General features: G+C 36.1%; 1 protein-coding gene across 1 annotated transcript in view; it reads right to left on the bottom strand.

The window, feature by feature from the left end:
• Nucleotides 1–133: 133 nt before the first annotated feature.
• The window catches only part of LOC107556339 (polypeptide N-acetylgalactosaminyltransferase 4-like), a 25,912-nt gene continuing 7,009 nt past the window's right edge, over nt 134–19,036 (bottom strand). Inside the window, exons 2-11 of the mRNA XM_016239431.1 lie at nt 16,017–16,457; nt 11,668–11,837; nt 10,484–10,673; nt 10,205–10,390; nt 9,186–9,303; nt 7,948–8,124; nt 5,869–6,000; nt 5,248–5,358; nt 1,575–1,727; nt 134–1,428 (exon numbers count right to left, since the gene is read on the bottom strand). Of these exons, the coding sequence (XP_016094917.1) occupies nt 1,300–1,428; nt 1,575–1,727; nt 5,248–5,358; nt 5,869–6,000; nt 7,948–8,124; nt 9,186–9,303; nt 10,205–10,390; nt 10,484–10,673; nt 11,668–11,837; nt 16,017–16,399 (1,749 nt within the window). The 5' untranslated portion in view covers nt 16,400–16,457 and the 3' untranslated portion in view covers nt 134–1,299. The remainder of the gene's footprint in view (nt 1,429–1,574; nt 1,728–5,247; nt 5,359–5,868; nt 6,001–7,947; nt 8,125–9,185; nt 9,304–10,204; nt 10,391–10,483; nt 10,674–11,667; nt 11,838–16,016; nt 16,458–19,036) is intronic.

The following is a 19,036-nucleotide window of genomic DNA, read 5'->3' as shown; positions in this document are numbered from 1 at the left end:
AGTTTGGATTCTAATCCCACATCTTGTTTTCCCACCACTAGATGGCACAGCAACAGAGAGTCAATGTCAAGATAAACAAACCACCACAACAACAATACAACATTTAGAACTTTAATTTAATTTATTGAGACAAAAATACTTCGTACTTTTTTTCCATGTTCCAAAAATACTTCATTACAGTCGATCAGCAAATCACATGACCACCACAAACTGTGCTTTATCAGTAGTAATTCAAATTTCATGTTCACTTTCCCACAATCCCTTTAAACCATTTAATTCACTGACAATTACAAAGAATGAGACCTAGAAAACCTATGTTGCCATTTTAAATGCATTTAGTGCAAAAATAAGGTGTTATCCATGTTCGGTTATTTATGATATAGCATTTTCAAGATGTTTACCAAACGCATTAATACATTATTCCGTTTTGAATGTGTGAAAGCTGGAAGACCCGTGATAAAAGCACCTAGTCAATTTGATAAAGTATTGTAATACTCTGATTTGTGAAGGAAAAGCCACCTTTTTAAAAAGTCAGGCTGATGAGGCACTTTTGGCGAGTCTAGGAAAACAATTCACTGGTAAAGTGGATAATTCCCAAATGTGTAGTAGAGAAAAACTACTAAAATGGTTTAGGATTTGACAAATTTGGTCCACAATTGCTGTACATTTTATACCAACTCTGAAGTACAGTTTCTGTAATCTACTTCAAACTGAAGTGTACATACATTATTAACAAACTACCTGAACACTGCTGTTAGTGCAAGTGAGACCTAAAACGCTGGTACAGTTCCATCAACACCAGTGTGCCAAAAGAGTCCATGCAGCTTACACAAAATCAGGTGAAAAGACCCTAAATACCCTAGTAATACAAAAACCAGCCTCAAAATGACAAAAAGGAGAACAACAGTTGACAATCAAGACAAACCCACTAACAACATCCTCAAATCAGTCATTTCTGGTACAATTAAATAAAATTGCTGTGCAGTAGATCTAAAAATTAGTTACTGCCGAGTCTAAAATCGATTCACTAAAAGCATATAGTGCATCAATGTAAACAAAAGATTTGCTACAATGTGTTATTAATATGCACTTTGTACTTATAATAGCACACTGAACGTCTAACAAGGAAACGCAAGAATTGGCACTACAAGTATGTCCACTTTGGTTTGCAAAGGCACTGTATGGAGGGATGGGTCCCATTTTTTTTGCCTGTTCTTCGCTCCTTTTTTAAATGCCAAGCTGGAAGTGACGTTCTGTTTGATAATTGCACTTGCATCCAAGTTCACATGGGGTTTAAAGTCACTCGAAGCTCCAGTGCTGGGGTTTGTCTCCAGGAGAGCAACTTCTCATCTGGATATCTGCACGGCCGTCTTCTGTGCGGTAGGAGGTGAGACACATGTTTGAATGAGGGTGATATATGCTGCCATCCTGGAAAGACACAAATGCTAGATAAGGAATTTTTGGCACGGAAATGCAACAACAGAGCAGATCTAATATACAATAACTGTGTTTGTTTCTTATCTCATCCTGTTTGCTGATGGCACTTCAGTGAAAATGTGAGCAAGCAGACTCACGTCTCTGAACTCCCAGATGATGCCTGGAGGTCTGGGAGTACCGTCTCGCGGACAATGCTTCATCCCTATGTGTGTCATTCCATCCTGAACCTCAGCACACAGCTCAGTCACAGAGTTAAACCGAATCTCCTTTTGAGATGTGTACTCGAAGTACTGAGAGAGAGAGAGAGAGAGAGAGAGAGATAGAGAAATAACATTGAGTTTGAAAAGAAATTTGGCTCATTTGTATTTCTGTTTTTTTTCGCACATATTGTTGATGGTGAACAGCCAATTTCAATGAATCAATTCATATCTTTGATGCAACTATATGTTTGCTTGCTTCCCCACTCAGAAATGTTCATTGGCATATTTCACTGGCACATTAAAATGTTGTGTAGGCTATAGTATTTTATTTGCAATTTAATTATTTCTTATTTTTATTTCAATTACATTTTGGTTTTAAAAAATAAATATATATTTTTTAAATAAGTCTCTTAAATGCTTACCAAGGTTGCATTTATTTGATCAAAAATACAGTATAATATTAATATAGTCAATTATTACAATTTGAAACAACTTTTCAATTTTAATATTTTAAAATGTAATTTATTCCTGTGATGGTAAAGCTGAATTTTTCAGCATCATTACTTCAGTCTTTAGTGTCAGAATGATCCTTCAGAAATCATTCTAATATGCTGATTTGCTGCTCAAGAAATATTTTTATTTCTATAAATGTTAAAAAGTTATACAGCTTAATTCTTTTTTTTCAGGATTCTTTGAATAGGAAGTTTAAAAAAAAACAGCATTTATTTAAAATATAAATCTTTGTATGTTTGTAGAATAATAAAAGTCTTTACTATCACTTTTGATCAATTATCAATTTAATGCATCTTTGCTGAACAAAAAAAAAAATTATATATATATATACACACATTTCGTGAGTTTTGTACATTTCCAATTTTGAATAAACCTGAAGTAATATCAACTGCATCTTTTTTGACTATATTACAAAACTACTACAAGTTAAGGCTACGTTCACTAGAAAAAAAAAAAATATATATATATATATATATATATATATATATATATACACATAACACATATTTGTTGCATGTGGAACTGATTACAAACAGGCCTCTAGAAAAACACAGGCTCTGTAGCAAATGTCATTTAAGCAACAGATAAGGATGTTTGCACGGATGATGTTAACAATCAAAGTTGGGTTAATAATTCATAAGCAAATCATTTCTCCAGGTGGAAGATCAGAAGTAGATCTTTCCAGGGTAAAGCTTCGATAGCTGGAATAAAAACAAGGCTGGAAGAAACTAAAAAGTGTAGCCATTTAGAGAAGTAACTAATTTCCAGTGTTTTTCAGATGGACAGATGTGACCTCAGTGAAGAGAAGGCTCCTATGCAGTTCAAACTGCAGTCACCATTAGCCTCACTGGCCACATGTATATTTCATACAGACGTCTATCTTTGAGCAGAAGTGGCTAAGGTTTCCTTTTCAGCCTTGGCTGTGGAAACATTGATTTTCACTCAAACATGGTGCTACTTCAGAGTCCCTTGATGCATAGCAGTGACATAAGCCACCGGACACATGTGCAGGCTCCCCTTTCCTTTAAATACACATCCTCTGCAACTCACTCATTTCTCCAACCGTGACACTAGATAAATAACAAACCTCAGAGGGGCAGCACATCTCAGGATGGATTATATTTCAGCACAAATAAAGCTTGCTTTGTTTCTCTGCAAATAACTGGAAGTGAAATGCACCTCATGCTCATTTTTAAAGTTACTCGATAGCTCTGACATTAATAGAAAGCCCCCTTTAATCCATTTTAGAGACGTCAGGCTGTGGGGTAACAGTCCTTGTGGAAGGCTATTCTCAAATCTCATTCACTTCCTCAGATTCAAATTTGCCCATTAATGATACGCGTGAGAACCAATTAACTCGTTCTCCTCCACTATATTCTACTCATACATGCATTGGACTTACGTAAGCATGTACCACAATGTTATATTTGATTTGAATTTTCAGTCTATTTGTATAGACAAAGCTATTATATGCCTTCAGAAGACTAGAACTATAGCACACGAGTCATGAGAAACACTTTGATGGTGCTGCTATTGTCACGGGCAGGGTGTTCTAAAGATCAGGCAGGACGACGAAGATGACGAATACAAAGATATTTAATGACTTGACAACAGGAAATCCAGACAGGGTAGACATCAACATTCACAATAACCGACAAACTAGAATACAATAGACAGGAACTGATATAGGGCAGATAACGAGGGGCAGACAGGTGAGCACAATGAGGTAATAAACTAATAATGAGAACAGGAACAACCAAATAAGGACACAGAGGGAGAAACTACAATCAACAGTCCACAGGGGTGTGACAGCTATATGCTTTTTAGAGCTTAATATTATGCACATATATGCAGAGCAGTATTGTTTTTATTTATTCATTTATTTATAGATATTTTAAAAGTAATTTACCATAACTAAATGTTATGAAAAATTATCAAAATGTTTTAATATTGTATTTTGTGGAAACAATGTAGGCCTAGTGACAAAGATTTTTATTATTCAACAAAACAGCGAAAACAGAAAGAACAGACAGAAATTTATGACATTTTTTCCAGCAAAAACACTTTACAATAAGCTTCATTAGAGAACCTTAGTCAACTAACATTAACTAATAAAGAGCAACAAACAACAATAACACATTTAAAAGTAATATTTAACAATAAAACATGTATTACAGTATTTATTCATCTTTGTTAAAATAATGCAACTGTTCATTGTTAGAGTTCATGTCAGGTTTATTAAATAATATTAACAGATACAACTTTTGATAAATGTTGAAATTAACATTAAGATTAATGAATGCTTTAGAAGAGGTTTTCATTGTTAGTTTATATTAATCTAATGTAAATAGTCACACTTTATTTTAAGGTCCAATTCTTGCTATTAACAAACCATTAACTATGACTTTTGCCCAAAAAAACTCATTTGCTGCTTATTAATAGTTAGTAAATTAGTAGTTAAGTTTAGGTATTAGGTAGGATTAGGATTGCAGAATATGGTCATGCAGAATATGTGCTTTATAAGTACTAATAAATTATTATATGCCAATATGTTATTAACAGGCATGCTAATAAGCAACTAGTTAATAGTTACTAATAGTTAATAATATACTAAAGTTACCATGTAAACAAATGGAAAGTTATTGTAAAGTGTTACCGAAACGTAATAGCATTGTTGCTAAAACTGTTGTCTCGATACTTCGCTTGTTTTTCAACATTTGTAAGTCACTTTGGTCTGAATAAATAAATGTAGTATTTTTTTCATTACTCAATACAAAGTGCTAAAACATTTGGCCAAATTTCTGATCAAATTATGGCGAGAATCACAAAAAGGGTAACACTTTATTTTAAGGTGTCCTTGTTACAGTGTACTGAATAATATTAATTAACTACGTGTACTTACTATATGGTTAGGGTTAGGATTAGGGTTACTTGCATGTAATTATGCATAATTTATTGTTATTATAATAGTAAGTACATGTAACTTGTAACAAGGACACCTTAAAATAAAGTGTAACCCAAAAACGTGGGCAAAAGGAAAGAAACTGAAAACCACTGGGGTAAGAGAAAGCATAAACGTAATATTGATGATAGCTACCTGGTTACCACCTTGACCATGGCAGCCAAACAGGGACAGGTGAGCTCCTGTGGGGTTGTGGTCCGGGGCGTTATAGTCCAGACATTCAGAGTGGACTCCGGCACTACGCACCTACAACAGAAACCAGAACATGTGTAAAACTAGTGGAAAAATAGCAAGAATGACATTAAAAAGGAATCTGGAGGGAATCAGATTAGATTAGATTAGATTAGTCACTTACCGCTCCGTGCCAGCCAGGCCTGTCCTCTGGTACATGCAGGCCAGGATAGATGTTCTGCAGGTACCATTCAAAACTCTTACACTGAAGCCGATTTCGCAGCAAAATCCTTTCAGATATATCCCCATAAGATTCCTACAGGAGCAAAGAAAAATCAGGCCTCAAGGCAAAGCTGACAGATTATTTAGTGGAACATATGTAGTAAGTCTGTGAATGCAATCAAAGCTAATGTGTGTTTGTTTGATCTTTTTTGCATGAAAAGATTACATATATTGAACTTTGTTATACTTTACTCTAGTTGTAATTCCTTAAGGCCCGTTCACAAAAAGCACGCCATAGCAAGAATGACATTAAAAAGGAATCTGGAGGGAATCAGATTAGATTAGATTAGATTAGTCACTTACCGCTCCGTGCCAGCCAGGTCTGTCCTCTGGTACATGCAGGCCAGGATAGATGTTCTGCAGGTACCATTCAAAACTCTTACACTGAAGCCGATTTCGCAGCACAATCCTTTCAGATATATCCCCATAAGATTCCTACAGGAGCAAAGAAAAATCAGGCCTCAAGGCAAAGCTGACAGATTATTTAGTGGAACATATGTAGTAAATCTGTGAATGCAATCAAAGCTAATGTGTGTTTGTTTGATCTTTTTTGCATGAAAAGATTACATATATTGAACTTTGTTATACTTTACTCTAGTTGTAATTCCTTAAGGCCCGTTCACAAAAAGCACGCTAACTATAAAGATAACGATAAAAATATAGTTCTAAAAATCGTTCTCAATATTAAAGAATAGCAGAGTCCACACCACAACTATAATGATAAAGGAATCACTTTCAGAACAATTTTTTCCAGCTGATGAACGATACAAACATTGACAGCCAATCAGAATCCATTCTGCTATAACGAGCACGAGAATTTAAAGTGACAGACACGCATGCGCTTAGAATATACAGACGATCTGAAGAGTTCATTTGCAAAAACCGATAACTCCATTTTAATTTTTTTTCAGAAATCACATTTTTTTATTGCACATTCCAAGTAATATCAATCAAACTGCAGTTGGGTTGCTTTGATTAAGTAATAATTTACAATTATTAAATTTTACAAAATGTACAAAATTAAAGTTCATTGAAAGTGTGTGTTTTTTTTTTACATATTAAAAGTTTGTTTTATACCAAAAGCAGATAACTCCAAGTCGTTTTTTGGCGAAAGCAGATAACTCCACATTTCATGTTTTAGAGTTTAAAAAATACTCGTTTAATCTTTGTAATCTCCTCAGATGACAATGTAGATGCCTGACAAACGTTGTTGTGATCATAAACTGTATGGATGTGATTACACGCAATACACAGAGCTTTTCCGTCACCATTGCAAGGTTCCGTGAAAACGTTTCAGCTTTTATTTTCCTTTTTCGCCCTGAAGAAGACATCACAGTTTCATCAAGTTCATCGAAATTATCCATCCTCGATCACTTTTAGTCAGCTTTGACTAAACTCCTCTCAGCTAGCACGTCTTTTCAAAGTGAAAGTAGCCTTGTCACCTGACCTGAATACAGCATGCTGATTCGCTAAAATGGACTTACCGGCTTCGGTTCAAAAACAACAAGGGCGCTTGTCGGCTTCTGCAGTAAAACGTGAACTCGCTCTGCCTTGAAAGTGGACAAAACAGGCTTTTTTGACAAAACGTGTTTAGGTTTTTTTTTTTTTAAAGTGGCGTTTATCGGTTTTTGCAAATGAACTCTTCATATGGTCCGCTGGTGTGGACGCTAATATCGTTATCTTTATAATTATCGTTCTTGGTGTGAACAGGGCTTTAGGCTACATTTCTATCAAACAGAACGCCACGTACGTACCTCCTGTTAGCGGTCTTGTAATGTTGACACAAGAACGGCCACGACACACTTCCAACTAACCAAGTGTCAACTCCATCAGGTAAACATGATAATATTAATTTAGGCTTTTAAAGGGCGTGTTTGCATACAGACCTGATGTACACGAACAACTCACTGCAGCCAAACAGAGAGGCCAAATATTCTTACTCATGGCATCCTGGTGTCATGGCTATAGAGAGTGATTTATTATTAGATCACAGTTCCGCGTCATTAATAATGTAAATTCTCTACAAAGTAATATGGAGTTACATGCCAGATTCATGTCAGCCAGGGTGATATAATATATGTTTGGCCTAGTTTTATTATCTTTGTCAGCTAATAAGCTTTTCAAAGACAGCCAAAGAAGAACAAATACTGTAAACCGATAGAACAGGAAGCACTCAAGCAAAACCTGAGCGTCCTTTATCTCTTTCACAGTTTTCCCCCTTTGTATGCATGCAAGCAATTTTAAGAACAGCACTTGCACTAACAGCAACTAAAGCCGTTAAATGAGGAAATAACGCAACAGCTGCACGCCTCAGATTATGCAACGGCACAGGATATTAAAGAGGTGCCACCCAATGAGAGGTTGTGGAGGGTGGAGCTGTACCTTGCGTGCTGGAGGGTTTCGGTTGTAGAAGTGCTTCTTGTAAGAGTCCATCCAAACCTCTGCAGCACGGACAGTGTTCTGAAGGAAGTTGGATCGGGAGTACGGTGCTTTCTTGGGGAACACGTGACCCACGTGGGAGCATGGGTGAATTTCTAAAGACCCTCCACACTGCCACACCTGCAAGAAATAAAATATTCTTAAAAAAAAAAAAATGAACAAAATGTATAAAACGAAGCAAGAATCACCCAATAAAACTGTAATTTCAAATAGCCAATCAAATCCTAAAAGAGATCAAAGGGATTTTCTAATTTAAAAGAAAACAATAAGGCAATATACTGTAGGTGTTTTAATTAAGGAAGGTGAAGTACTGAACAAATATTCGTATTAAAAAGTAATAAATAGCCATAGAAAATTATTATCTATTACATTTATTGCATATTGCATTATTAACATAATAAATTATACTTAATTATAAAATTTATGTGCCACTAGTGTCACAACAATAATGAATAAATATTCAAATAAAATGATGAATAAATAAATAAAAACGCACATTTGGTAATTACATATGTATTAATAATTATAAATAAATAATACAACAATAAATCATTTTCAAACAGGCTGTGTCTGTCTATTCAGGATGGCAAACAAAAGACCATCGTTCACACTTTTTTGGGGGGGAAATCAACCTACAGTATGACTGACATATTTCTGCATATTAAAACATTGAAAAAGTTACTTTAAAATGAAAGCTAATAACCCCACAGCATGTTTCTAGAGCATCATCATTTATTTAATGATAATTATTTAACTTTTTTGCACACAAACCCAACATTTTTTGTTCACAAACTTAGATTGTCTGATTTTATTGGAATGCACCTCCTGTCAGAAATAAAACATGACAACAGTGCTTTTGAGACACCAACAAAATTCCTTTTTTATCTATATACCAATATACCAGTATACCAATTCACAGCACATCAATTATACATGAGCGTCTTTCAGCCCTGGAAGATACAGCATTGTATTCCGTTTCCATATGCATAAAAGATTACTCCATGGTATACACTATCAATCTTCATTTCTATGTGTCTAATGTGTGTCTGAGATGTGTCTAATTATAAACAGTGGCTCTCAGTCTCTCAAGTGACCAAACACATGTCAACACGCTCCGATGGGAAGCCTATGCAAATTATCAGTACAAAAGGTAATGTGAATACAGAATACAGGAGTCTTACCCGGAAAGAAAGCTCCAGATTCTCTCCTCCCCAGACCTCCATGCCCATGTCGTAAGTGCCCAGATACTCAAAGTAGGCCTTGCTGACGGCAAATAGGCCCCCTGCCATAGTGGGAGACCTGTGAAACGAAAAGCAGCAGAGCATTGGCAATTCATCAGAGATATTCCCTAGCACCAATTTTCTAGCAGGTAAGTGCTTCTTAGTTTTCAGTGAGCGCCTCTGGGTCTGCCCTCAGACGAGCCTTGAGAGAAATCTAGCACAGAACTGGACAGTATTTGAAAGTTCCCCTGAGTCTGAGCATTAGAATATAGTCTATTCACTGCTCTGCAAGTGAATTTAATCAACACAATATCACTGCAATCCTATTTCAGTCCATTTCCTTCCTGAAAGTTTTTACTGGAAGAACAAGAGACCCAAATTTATTTAAGGGATAGTTAACTCACGTCATTCCAAACCCTTATGGATATAAATTTAGGAATACTCCAAAATAAAAAAATTTACCTGATAATTATTTTATGATAAAGTTATGGCTGACAACTGATAAATTACCAATATTAAATTACTAATTTGTCTAAAAAAAACACTAAAATACTCAAATCAATGATACTCAATCATCACAACATTAGAATGTACAGTAAGAAAAATGGATATTCAATTCAAGGTTTGCTAAATATTACATTTAACAGTATTATTAAATGTTAACTTTCAGATGACAGCAAAAGTAATCTAATTGTAAAAATAGAGGAAATAAGCATGAACAATTAAATATCCAATACCAGTTGATATAAACATCCAATATGCAGCAATACATTTAAAAAACATTAAATTACTATAAACAGTAATAATGTGAAATATAGTAATATTATCCAATTTCTCCTTTTGTGTTCCTCAGAATAAATAACTTACTGGTGAGCATGACTATCCCTTTAAACATGTCTAATCTGTTTTTTTTTTTTTTTTTTAAATGACCAAGAAAATCCCATAGCAAAACTGGATTTGGAAGTTGAGCAGGAACCAACCTAATGGGGTCAATTCTGGATTTGCGTATCTTGCGATCGATTTCAGGCACAGCATGCCACTGGAATGTCAGCCTCCAGTCAAAGCCGCCCACCATCGGCTCATCTGTCTGCATGTAGAACTCAAATGTGTTCCAGTCAATGGTGTCAATCACAGGACATATGATGGTGCTCTCATTCTCGGCAATTCTGAGGGATAAGACAAAAAAAAAAATTAACATCACAAGTATTTCTATGATGCATTTGAATTGGATTATTATTTTTTTTTTTTTAAAAGCACACCTTTCCAGCAGGGGCTCGATCCAGCCAGGCACACACTCACAGTGGCAGTCAAGGAAGGTGAGTACGTGTCCTGTAGCGTAGGTGGCGCCAATGAGCCGGGCCCGTACCAGACCTTCTCTTTTTGTGGTGCGAATGAGACGAACGCGCTCCAGGTTACTGACATACTCAGCCAGCTGTGACTTCAGATAACCTGTAATTCATACAAAAGCAAATCTGAACCTTTTTATCAGGATCCAACAGATAATGGCAAGATCACAGGAAAACAACGGATTTACTAGAGACATCTGGATTGAGTTTTTATTTCAGCAAATATAAAACCAATATGGAATTATATCTATAGCTAACTTGCTATCCAGAGCTTTGCAAAGAAAGCATAAAATATGCAAACACGGGAAAATGTGCGAGCATACTTCAATGCAAATACCGCTTGTATTTGGTTGTATTTAAATGAAATAAATATTTACATATCAGCTTCACAGGCTATTACACTGCAGTTAGAGATTCAACATTTAACAAACAATAAAATAAATAATAACATTTTATACAATTCAAAAGAGAATACATAGAAGTTTTTATGAGTCCATCTTACAAATTAGTCATTTAAAGCTGCAGTCCGTAACTGTTTTGTGTTCAAAATTTACAAAATGTATATATTAAGCGATTACACCATGAATCCATTTTCCAAACCGTGTTTTGGCATGTGCTGAATCACTACGGTACACCTATAATAAGTGTTTATATTCTGATTATTTAGACTGGCTCGGGTAGGTTTAACTGCAGAGTAGCCCAGTACCTGCGTGATTTGTCATAGACATAAATAGAGAGAAGTAGCTCCGGCTACAATGTTCTTCCGCAAGATGCACGCAGTTCTGTTTATTAACCGCTAGAGCACCAAAAGTTACGGACTGCAGCTTTAAGTTTGTTAATCATTAAAATGGTTAATCTTTTAAAAGTAAATCAACATTATGTAAAAGTAAAATTAAATGTACTATGTTTTTTTTATTCATCAGTAGACTCAACATCTTTCCTTACTTCCAAAAAATGGAATGGTTAATTGGTTGTGGTAATGCTGACCAATCAGAATAACACAAATCTTCTAGGATGGAAAAGGCTTTAAATTAATCTCGTGGAATTACACATTTACGAGCGAATTTATGAAAACTGCCTAAAAAGTGTCCCCTCACCTCTGTCACTGAAGTCATCCACAAGTATGACATCCTTCAGTAGGACGGCTGGTGTTGCCTCCAGCACACTATGGATGGTTCTGAGTAAAGTGGACCAGGCCTCATTGTAAAATGCTATTACCACTGACGTTGTAGGCAGATGACGGATGTTGTATTTCTTAGCTTTGCATCTGGCATTGAAAAAAAAAAAAAAAAAGCAAGAACTAATCAGACGGTTAAGCAAATTGGCTTGTATTCATAACATGTGGTTTAGACGAACAGTTTCCTGAGTTACACACTACACATGATAAAGTGCAAATGTGAACATCTCAAACATAGAGCAACCTGACAATGCTGTGAAAGTGACACCATATGCTCATCCTGCAGTATTCTGAATGACTGTTTATAATACTTTGCATGACAATTATTATGGTATGAAGAAAGACTCTGGCTCAAAAAAAGATGCATGTGGAGTCTAATAAAAGCCACATTCAATTCATAAAACAAGACAGTTTTGTCCTCTTTTCTTTGACCTTCATTCCTCAGATCCAGAATCTGTAATGACAATTTCTGGTTGAGAGACAGATTCTCTGTAAACAAACTTTACAGTAGAGTTGAATGAGAGGTGGGAGATGAACAGACATGCCAGGGATGTCTTTACAGCATTCTGAGAAACAAGCTTTAGACCCTTTAGGACAGAGATGGAAGGGCAGTAAACTCTACTTTGAAATTGCAGGTAATCATTATTTAATGTACACTTCCATTCAAAACTGAAAGACATTAATACTTTTATTCAGCAAGGATGCATTAAATTGATCAAACGTGACAGTAAAAACATTTACAATGTTACAAAAGATTACTGATAAATGCTGGTCTTTTGAACTTTCTATTCACCAAAAAAAATCATTTAAAAAAACCCTGTTTCACTGTTTCCACAAAAATGTTGTAAATGTTTCTTGAGCAGCAAATCTGCATATCAGAATGATTTCTGAAGGATCGTGTGACACTGAAGACTAGAATAATGGCTGTTGAAATTCAGCTTACAATAACATTATTATTCAAAGAAATTGTAAAATACATTTAAAAAAATTTAAACAGAAAACAGTCATTTTAAATTGTTATATTTCACAAAATTACAGTTTTTACAATATTTTTGATCAAATAAATGCAGTCTTGAGACTTACAATTTATTCTACAATAAAGCTATTTTACCAACATACAGCCAATACAAATGTATAGAACTGATTAAAAATAATTTTGAGAATTTAACAAAATATTCTGCTACCAAAAAGAAGATCTAGTGACTCAAATTAATCGGTAAATAATTTTTAACAGTTCATTAATGAAATATTCAAACAAATACATTCACTAAAATAAATCAGATCTCTCAGCATGTTCAATTATCAACTCATTCGTTCGGCAATTTGACGGGAAAAAAAAAAATTCTCACTACACCACTAATTTTTGGAGCTTGCTATACTTGAAAAGCTACACGGTTTTAAAAACAGCCGAACTACTGTGATGCTACTGAAAAATAGTCATATGTTGGTAGCGTTGCTGCTTTTAGTTTAGGGGAGACAGTATAAAGATGGGGCGTTGAAATATAGATTCAGCAGGGATTCTGAATAAAGTGAGTCATAATGTTCCAGAGAAGGTTCTTGAACTCTCTTCAAACTCACCGCAAATATTTAGAGACTCCACACTCACTGACAGCAACTACTTTTAAGCAAATATTCAATAATTATCCCTACAAAGAGGGAAGAAAAAAATCCAGAGCATAACATTTCTGGCAGAAATGCTTAAGTCTTTGACAAGAACTAACTTGCCTGAAAGTTATTTCAGAAAGCAAGCAAAAGAACTTCACATCAACAGATAAAAATCCCTGCTGATGCCAAGAAATGTGCTACTGCCGTGTGTGATCTCCAGAAGAGCTTGTGATGTGGCAACTGGAGCGCAGTTGAAAGACTGCAGGGGGGAAAACGCATCCAATTTGTTTCACTTCTCGTCTTCCAAGGGGACACTTTCTCTTTTCAGAGCAGCAGCTTGAACCCTACTCGTTATTGTGTGACAAGAGCCATGAAACAATTATTCTCATACAAAAGCAATGCTGTTTGGAGGAACCCTCTCAGCTCTGTTTTCTATTGTTGTTAGTTTTTTAATCATGTTGTCTGGCTGCAGGCAATAGGTTCATTTCATGCAAAAGACAACATTTGTAAACAGGTGAAGTGTAGAAATCATCTGAGGGAATCACTATTCAGAACATCATTTCAATTCTTCAGGAAAGGAAAAAGCACCTTTTCTATTTATTTTTCATGCTTATTTGTAATGCAGTATACCAGCATTTATTTGCCTCCATATACGTCATTGCAATGGCAAGAAGAGGAATTGCTCAAGAAAATGTGAATGGTTATTTTTCTTAGTTGCCAGGGATTTGCTATACAGTCACATGTTGCCGTGCAGTTGCTAGGGTGTTCTGGCATTGCTAGGCGGCTGCTATACAGTTATGAAGGTGTTCTAAATGTTGTTATGCAGCTGTTGTTGCTAGGGTGCTCTGGATAGTCTATAGTTCTAAAGTTGTTCGGAGTGTTGTTAGAATGTTACTAAGCAGTTGCTAAGTGTTCTAGTTGGTTGCTAAGGCGTTGCTAGGTGGTTGTCAGGGCTTTTCTATGCAGTTACTAGGGTACATGTTGCTGTGCAATTGCTAAGTTGTTCTGGGTGGTTACTAGGTGCTTTGTTATAGTTATTAAGGTGTTCTGAGTGTTGTTAGAATGTTGCTATGCAGTTGCTAAGTGTTCTATTTGGTTGCTAAGGCATTGCTAGGTGGTTTTCAGGGCTTTTCTATGCGGTTACTAAGGTGCATATTGCCAAATCCCTTCAAGGCAAGTCATTTCACTTGGCGGCCATCTTTGAAACGCCTCTCAGGCATGCAAGTGCAGCTCCTATATCTTTGAATGGGAAAACATCAAATTCTTCAAAACTGTTCACCAAGCTTACAATTAAATTTCATATTTGAAATCACGAATGAAATCTGACAACAACTGTATCATAAATGTTGTTTCGTTTGTTCAATAAAAAGCTTGTTTTTCAGGCTAGACCAGCCAGTGCGCAAGCGCAGTCCTAAGCGCACGTCTCAGAACGCTGACTGTTTTTATAGCAATCGGGACTTCTAACAGCAGTTGCAGTGACACGCTGACTTTACCGATTAGAGACTGGCTCTTTTATTCAGAAGGCAGGGCTTCCTTCAATAAAGCGGCCATACTGAGCGTTGCATTTTTCCCCAGTCAAAACTATACGAGTGACACATCTTGGGTATTCTACAAGTCTTTGATGTTGCTGTGTGGTTGCTATTGTGTTCAGGATGGTTGCTACGGCTTTGTTAGGCACTTTTCTAAACAGTTACTACTTTGTTCAGAATGTTTTTAGCATGTTGCTATGCAGTTTCTGGGATGTTCTGGATAGTTGCTAAAGCTTAGTGGTTGCCAGGGATGCAATACAGTTGCAGTTACATGCTACTGTGTGGTTGCTGTAGTTATTAAGGTGTTCTGAGTGTTGTTAGAATGTTGCTATGCATTTGCCAAGTGTTCTGGGTGGTTGCTAAGGCATTGCTAGGTGGTTTAATGTACAGTTACTAAGAAGTATGTCGCTGTATGGTTACTAGGGTCTTCAGGATGGTTGCCAGGGCTTTGCTACACATTCACAAAGGTATTTGGAGTGTTTTTAGCATGTTGCTACATAGTTGTTAGGGTGTTTTAGATGATTGCTAAGGTGTTGCTAAGTGGTTTCCAGGGCTTTTCAATGCAGTTACTAAGGTGCATGTTGCTGTGTAGTTGCTTAGACATTCTGGATGGTCCTAAATCATTGTTAGGTGGTTCGTGTTCTGGATCATTATGTTCTGGATGGTTGCTAAGGCATTGCTAGGTGATTTCCAGGGCTTTGCTATACAGTTACAGTAACAGTAACATGTTGCTGTGCAGTTGCTAGGTTGTTCTGTGCCATGGTTATGGCATTGCTAGGTGCTTTGCTATAATTAATACGGTGTTCTGAGTGTTGTTAGAATGTTGCTAAGCAGTTTCTAGCATGTTCTGAATTATTTCCAAGACATTGCTATGTGGTTGCCAGGGCTTTGCTATCGAGTTACAAAGGTTCATTTTGTAGTATGGTCGCTAGAGTATTTTGGATGGTTGCTAGGTGGTTGCCAGTTACTAAAGTGCTCAAAGTGTTTTTCACATGATTCTCTGTGTTTGCTAGGGTGTTCTCTGTGGTTGTCAGGACCACAGTTACTACAGTGTTTTTAGCATGTTACTATGTGGTTTCTAGGGCGTTGCTAGGTGGTAGGGTGTGTAATGAGCCCCGCAGTGTGACAGACATACTCATGCATCCTGTTGTCTTGAATATGGCGATGAAGAGAGATCTTGTCGCTGATGAAGATGTTGATGGCGTAGCGCTCAATGCTGGCCTCCTCCTCTTTCTTCTCCTCAGTGCTGAGGGTCAGTCGAGTGGCTCGCCCATATTCTCCAGGAGTGTTGGGGTCTGGCGCGAGCTTCTCATAAACAGGTCGCTGGAGGCTGTCGGAGTCCTCCTCCTCCTTCTCGACAGATGGAAGATCACGGACCAGGATGTCGTGTTGACCATCTTTATCAGGAAGAGACGGGGGGGACGAACGGGCTATAAGAAGGTAAAAGAGCCACAGCAGAGAAAAGAGGAAGCAGACCTTGGCCAGGAGAGCCACCTTCCTCGACCAGCGGATCTTCATGACCTGGCAGCCAGCACCAACAACAGCACCAGTCAAAGAGCCCCAGACTCCCAACTTACTGAAGGATGAGTGAAGAAAGAGAAGTGCAGATTAGTGACACACTGATACATAGGCTGGAAAGATATACTGAGGGTCTTGTCAATGAATATTACACGGTTTCTGTTTACAAAAATAAGTAGAAAACAAGGAGTAAATTTACATATTTAACATATTAAAAAGATTATGCAATGGGCTGCTTACTTGCAAGACCACCTGGGTCATTGATGCTTATTTATTGGCTTTCTTGAATCAGCTACTATAATTTCTTGAGTGGTTCTTGAGAGGTTATGTTAAAATATTATCTGGAAAAAAGTTTTTTCTGCCAAATCAGTCATGTGGTTTTGTTTTTCTTAATCTTGTACACTTTTTGGGGGGAAAGAAATTATTTATGCAGCAAGGCTGCATTAAATTTTTCAACAATAAAAACACAGTAAAGACATTTTCAATGTTACAAATTATTTTTATTTCAAATAAATGCTGCTCTGCTGAACCTTCTATTCATGAAAATAATAAGAAATGTTTCTTATGCAGCAAATTAGAATGATTTCTGAAGGATCATGTTACACTAAAGACTGGAGTAATGATGCTGAAAATTCAGCTTTAGCATCACAGGAATAAATTACAATTTAAAATACATTCAAAAAGAAAACAGACATTTTAAATTGTAATATTTCACAATATTCCTGCATTTACTGTATTTTGATCAAATAAATGCAGCTTTGGTGAGCAGAAAAGACATCTTCACCTATACTACTACAACAAACTTGTATGAGAGGCCTTGCTTTAATTAAACACCCTTATATATATATATTTTTTTTTGTTTGTTTGTTTTTAATAGAACATGCTATAAAAGTTATACATCAGAGACAGACAATAGGGGTGCCAACATTTGAAAAAATTTACAAAGATAGAAAAGGGAAAAAAAAGGAAGTAGGTGTTTTTCACAGTTTCAAGATTTTTTAAATAAGAACATATATAAAAGAAAATATAAAATCCATATGCTTTGTGAACGTGTACATATAATTGCATACATAATCCACTCCACTATGTATAATCAGTTACATATCAGTTATTATTCTTAAGATTGGACTCCATCTTGCCTCAAAAATATTCATCTGAAGTATAAGGGAAGAAGTAATTTTTTCCATTTCGTAAATTTCTCTAATTTTTCGGATCCACTGTTCATATGTCGGTGGGTCAGATTTGAGCCATTTAGATGTGATACATTTTAGGGCTGCAGAAAATAATATTTGAAGTAGATGACTCAATCTCCCTTCCCTCATGCCTTCAGGTATCACTCCTAGAATAGCCACAGTTGGACCAAAAGGAATATCAATATGAAATATGTCTCCAAATACTTTATAGATATCTTCCCAGAATTGTTGTATCTTTGGGCAGGACCAAAAGATATGAGTGTGGTTTCCCAATAGGTCACCACACTCTCTCCAGCATCTGCTAGATGATCCTATTCGCATCTTTGCTACAATTTGTGGAGTGCGGAAGTATCTGGTAATAACTTTCCATTTAAATTCTCTCCATGTGTTTGAGTTAGTTACTTTATGGGCCTCAGAACATATATCTATCCAGTCCTCTTGTGTAATCTCTACCGGCATTTCAGCCTCCCATCGTTCCTTGTATGCAAAATAATTATATGGGTGAAGTGATAACAATCCCTCATATAATTGAGAAATAAGCCTCTTGTCAATCGTCCCCATCTGTATTTTCATCATTAACTTCTCTATTTCGTTTGGATTAATGATATTCTTCCACTCTTTATGTTTTGTAAGAAAATCTCTTATTTGTAAATATCTGTAAAAATCAGTTTTTGGTAACTTAAATTCTTCTACCAGTTGTTCAAATGACTTGAGATGGTCTTTACTAATAAGCTGATATATAAACTTTAGTCCATAATTTGCCCATTTTTTAAAACCAATATCTAGTGCAGATGGTATAAAGTTATTTATTGTACTTAAACTAGATAAAGGAGAAATGGATTGAGTAATTTTCAATGACGATCGTATCTTTTTCCATATTTTTAAAGTAACTCTTGTCCATTTACCCATTATCACATTTCCCCAGCTGAAATCTATGAAAGGGAGTGAAACCAGGGGATACTGACAGAGGCCTTTCTCTATGTTTAACCAACGCGTTTCCATATTATCCTTCAACCATACCTCTATTGGTTTTAGTTGTGCTGCCCAATAATAGCATTTAAGATTTGGAAGACCTACTCCCCCATCAGTTTTCATAAGCTGTAATGTTATATATTTCATTCTTGGCCTTTGCCCTGCCCAAATAAATTTAGAAATCTGCTTCTCCAATTTGACAAATACACTCTTGGGAATTTCTACAGGTAACATTTGAAAAAGGTAGAGGAGTCTGGGTAATATATTCATTCGCATACTTTCAATACTGCCTAAAAACGATAAGGGAGTTTCTGACCATCTTTGTAGGTCGCTATGAATACATCGAATTAGTTTGGGGTAGTTTACTTCATATAAATCCTGTAGTAAAGGAGAAATATGAATCCCTAAATATTTAATACCCTCTTTGGGCCACATGAAACCGCTCTGTTTTATCACCCTTTTAGAAATTTGA

This window comes from Sinocyclocheilus grahami, unplaced genomic scaffold (genome assembly GCF_001515645.1).
Source record: "Sinocyclocheilus grahami isolate Dianchi unplaced genomic scaffold, SAMN03320097.WGS_v1.1 scaffold565.1, whole genome shotgun sequence".
NCBI lineage: Eukaryota > Metazoa > Chordata > Actinopteri > Cypriniformes > Cyprinidae > Sinocyclocheilus > Sinocyclocheilus grahami.
Note: the sequence above shows the minus strand (reverse complement) of the source record. Positions and strands in the feature narration are given on the sequence as shown.